The sequence below is a fragment of the Octopus bimaculoides genome, chromosome 18 (genome assembly GCF_001194135.2).
Source record: "Octopus bimaculoides isolate UCB-OBI-ISO-001 chromosome 18, ASM119413v2, whole genome shotgun sequence".
Taxonomy (NCBI): Eukaryota; Metazoa; Mollusca; class Cephalopoda; order Octopoda; family Octopodidae; genus Octopus; species Octopus bimaculoides.
The window spans coordinates 19,038,817-19,043,795 of record NC_068998.1 but is presented as its reverse complement, the minus strand read 5'-3'; the positions used below and the strand labels follow the sequence as shown (position 1 = coordinate 19,043,795).

The 4,979-nt window shown below is 35.7% G+C and overlaps 1 protein-coding gene across 1 annotated transcript in view; it reads right to left on the bottom strand.

Moving 5' to 3' along the window:
- Positions 1 to 4,979, bottom strand: part of LOC106869609 (mucin-5AC) — a 22,653-nt gene that overhangs the window by 8,995 nt on the left and 8,679 nt on the right. The window contains exons 2-3 of the mRNA XM_014915417.2: positions 3,752 to 3,846; positions 965 to 997 (exon numbers count right to left, since the gene is read on the bottom strand). Of these exons, the coding sequence (XP_014770903.1) occupies positions 965 to 997; positions 3,752 to 3,839 (121 nt within the window). The 5' untranslated portion in view covers positions 3,840 to 3,846. The remainder of the gene's footprint in view (positions 1 to 964; positions 998 to 3,751; positions 3,847 to 4,979) is intronic.

The window sequence follows — 4,979 nt, the reverse complement described above, 5'->3', positions numbered from 1 at the left end:
TATATACATTTAATGGTAAGATACTTTTCGTCCACACACGTACACACACACATACACACACACATACACACACACAATAAAAAATCAGAAGTGAAACGTTTCAAAGAATTCATTGACATGTATTCGATAATTCCTATATAGCCCCTTAGAAACGAAATACTTTGTCTTGGAAGAGCCGTTCATCTAAAATATTAAATGTAAATTAAAAAGAAAAATGTTTGCTCCACAGTTTTACTTAACTCGTATAGGATCCTCTATTAATTTAGGTCTCCATCTTTGATTCAGGAATTTTCCAATATACACCACTCGTACACATCATACACTCACACATACGAGTATGTATGTATATTATTCCATTTGGATGTCCTTTTTTAAACAACACCAAAAAGGGTTTTTTATCTACTAATTACTTGGATAATTTTAGATGATCGAAATTTTTCAAATTACGAGATTCCATTTTTTTTTTTTATTAGAAAGTCCCAAACAAGGCGAGAAATCACTTAGTGTAAGGGAATATGAAGGAGAAATTAAAAAACCTATGGAGTTCTCAATTTTTTATATTTCGATCTCGAATGGCATCAAAGTCAAAAACTATTCGTTTGTTGAGGGCTATTAGAACGTGTAATTATAAAGCCTAGAGACTGACAAAATTATATGATGCCGTTTAACTCCAGATCAGACTTGATCAAGCAGACCCTTGATCAAAGTCGTTCTAATCGTGATCATATTGTCTTTTTGAGTGTTATGGACTACAATGCCCAATGCACTTTTATTTGAGACAGTAGTTTTAATGTTGTGCTTGCAGGTCATCAGTAAACATTTTATTTACTATTTCACTAGTCTGATGACTGAGGAAAAAAAAAAAAATCAACAATAGCAGCCACCACCATTTCCACCACCATTGCCACCACCATTAGTAGTGTTATCACTAAAACAACAAAAACAATAACAATAATATTCTTACCTTTACTTGGCAGCCGATGGGAGAATTTAATCACTACAAATAGAAGAATTTTCCAAGTATAGAATCAAATAAGATATGGCTTTAATCCAGATACTAATATGATCTTCAGGAGACTAAGTTTACACTATTGTAACCATGTTTCAAATATCTCACTATTTTATCGTATCAACAGTGCTTTTTAATAAAATCAATCGGAGCAACTTCAACAATTTCTAACATAAACATAAGGTCAGAAGTTTGAAGCAAGACGGAAAATGATCGATTATATCAACTACTGTACTTAAATAATAGTTTCTGTTACCGAAGTTGGTAAATTAAAAGGTAAAGTTGACCTCGGCGGAATTTGAACTCATAAAACACATACACGTGCAAATAGAATACCGTAGGGCATTTTGTCCGACGCTCAGACGATTCTTCCAAATTTTTATTTCTCTCTCCACCCACCACACGCTAGTTCAATGATTTTATGAAACAAGACATTTCGTAAAATTTGTGAAATTTGTCCTATTATGACGTCATTTAAATCAGGATTTTCCAACATAGAAATTTAAAGAGAGGTAATACATTTGAGGTAGAGGCTCATGGCCTAGTGGTTAGAGCAGCGGACCTGCGATCGAGGGAACGCGAGTTCGAATCTTAGACCGGCGATATATGTGTTTATGACCGAAACACTAAAGCTCCACGCGGCTTCCGCAGAAGATAATGGCGAACTTCTGTTGACTCTTTCGCCACAACTTTCTCTCACTATTTCCTCCTGCATCTAGCAGTTCAGCTGTGACGGACCGGCGTCCCCTCTAGGTGGGGAACCTATATGCCAATGAAACCGGGATAACGGCCCTTATGAGCCAGACATAGCTCTAGAAGGACAAACAACACTATATTTGATATTTTTTTTCTTTGCTCTATATTTTGTGTCAAAATTTTGATATATATCCATTATGACGTCATAATAAGTCGATTTCCCTCATAAATACGATCGATGATTAGCATGTTAATTAATATACGATATAACAAAATATTTATTCAGTTAAGTTATTGAATTAATAAACGCAACGTAAGGAAAAATAATGTTTGTGTTTTATTTTGGTCAAAGTTTATTTTTTCTTCGCACACCACAAAAAAGTGGCTAAAAGATAAAGACAGGTAGACTGTTAGAAGAAAGAGAAAAGTAATATAAAAAGTGACTGATTTACTAAAACCTTTAATTAGAAAAAAAAAGATGTAAATTCTGCCGTAAATCTATTTCAGTTTATTGAATGCAAGTTCGTTTTCACATTTGATATTACTTATCTGTGTGGTGGGTAATTTACTTTACTTAAACACACACACACACATGTATATATATATATATATATATATATATATATATATATATATATATATATATATATATATGTGTGTGTGTGTGTGTGTGTGTGTGTGTGTGTGTGTATAAACAATATATGAGTATATGCATATATATGTACATGTATGTACATACTTTCATCTACATGTACATATAGATACATATCTGGATACATGACGTTGCAAAAGAACATGGACAAAATGATAAACAAGGTACAACAAACAAGCAGGCCACATAGAGAACATATCCTTCATCAGCTGCCACCATTAGAACACCGGCGTTTCGAAGAGTTAGAGAGAGAGAGAGAGGGAGAGAGAGAGAGAGAGAGAGAGAGAGAGAGCGAAATTGTAGAATATTAAATTATATATTTCTAAAATAAATACTTTTTGTTCAGCAATATCAAAATACAATTTATTAAGCTTCCACTCTAAATTTCAATAATTTAGCTAATTAAAAAGTAAGAATTATAACATCTATATTTCTGAAAGTGAAAACAATGGTAAATTTAACTTTCCAATTCTTTCAAAAACTCTTTGTATTTATACTTTTCGTAGTATATTAAATGAACAAACAGCTCAAATTTGAAATTTCACCACCCGGCCGTGTCAAAGAATAGACCCAACATTTCTTCTCCGTGTCGTAAAAGGCGACTAAAAGAAGTTAAGGTAGGATTTGCACTCCGAACTCGTAAAACCCACACCAGCAATGACTACCCAGATAGACCCATGGGTTGGAGGGTTATCGCCTGAGTGGTGCATAGGTATCCTCCGCCAGGAGTAGGGAATCACCAGCAAATGGTGAATGCAGCGACGTGTTGTTACAGTGCATGCCCCCATACTCCTACTGTTCATGCAACATAAATAAAAGAAGAACTGTAATCATATTTCATAAGAGCTTTAGTTAACAATACTAATTTCTTTTCACAACCGTTCACCAGAAAGTGCATTAGAGGTCTGGGTCTTTTTAAATACAGTTAAATGGGATGGGGACTAATATTTAATGGAGTCAAAAACATGTGTTAATTAACAAAAAAATCATTAGCTTGTGGTGATATTTCTTGCGAAGAAAGGTACGCGAGACAAATCCAAAATACAAATTACTTAGAAATTAAATGAGAAATGATCTTTGGTAAGACAACTCTACACATATTTCGGTCTTCTTCGACCTTTTCAACGAAATATACTTTCAGAGCTTATCAGATCCAAGGTGACTTAGAGAATACATATTTTGAGTGAAAAATATTCACAAATGGAATGAATAGGTATGCATTGACTCACACTTTATGCTCTATCCGTTGTCGTGTTCCAGTGACCCGACAACACGTTACATTAATATATGAAGCTCGAGACATCCATCAGAGATTTAACCTGACACATATAAAACAGCAGCAAAGAAAACAATGTTGGTAAAGCCATCATCATTTATACAGGTAAATTTCGTACCTAAAGGATCTTCTGACGAATGGGTTAGTTCACCATTTGTCGCCGTAAAAACAAAGAAGGCGAATGTAGATAAAGAGTAAATATTCATGGCGCAACTGAAAATAAAATAAAAGAAAAAAAACATTGAAAATGCATCGAGTGTTTGAGTAGCAGAATGGAACATGTTCATCATGTCATACACACACAGAGGAGAGAGAGAGAGAGAACAGTTTCAATTCACTTATAAGCCTAATAACCATAAGAAAAGCATAACGTTATCCTTTCATTTTCTTAAAATTCCCAAACACGAGACCTAGGTAAAGAACATCGCTATTTTTGCTCTTTGTCGATTCCAAGCAAAACACGGGCATTTATCACAAAGGATGCACCTGAATCGCAAAGAAGTTCTTATTTAGAGACGAGAGAAAAAGAAAAAAGAAACTCTTTCGACCTAGACACGAGCAGCACTTATTGAGAGATATCTCAGCAGCCCAGTTTGCAAAACTTGAGTCTAATTGGGGCTAATGGTCAGTTATTAGTTGACTTAGAAAGTGGGGATGTCAAAATAATAATTGAAAAAAAAAAAAAAAACCTGACAATACCATCACCGCGAAAACAACAAAATTTATCATCGAGACTAGCGTGCTCCGGTCCTGTCCTTACAGGCGCCGTTGAGCCGCTATCGACTCGTGGCGTCCGTTTGCCGTCACGAGCGCGTACCGGGAGTGCCAACTGCGACCCCGGTGGGACCAAGTCTCAATGCAAATACTCAATTTGCAGCACAATCTCCGTCCCCCCCCCCTGCCCTCCAAATCTGTCCCTTACCGTCTTGAAAAGAGAAAGGATACTAGATGGTTTCGGCTGGAACAGCTTTGAATACAGGTCTGCTTGACCAAGGATGACCTGAGGTTAAACAACAACAACAACAATAGCAGCAGCAGCAGCACCTTTAACATTGTTGCTATTAATCTTTGTCACTACCATCACCATTTCTACGAGCAAGAACAGCACCAGCATAACTGTTACATACAAAGGAATGAAAACGTTAAGACAATGTCATGTTAGACATATTATGTCAAATTATAAGATGCGATGGTCTTGGCTTGAAAGTCGTCATTGACCATAAGTCGTATTTGTGGAGTTAAGCGTCGAGATGGCATTTCATTTGTGTTGTTACTGTGATTTAATAAAACTTATGGTCAATAACGACTTTCAAGTTACCATAACCACCAGCATAACCCCCACCCCC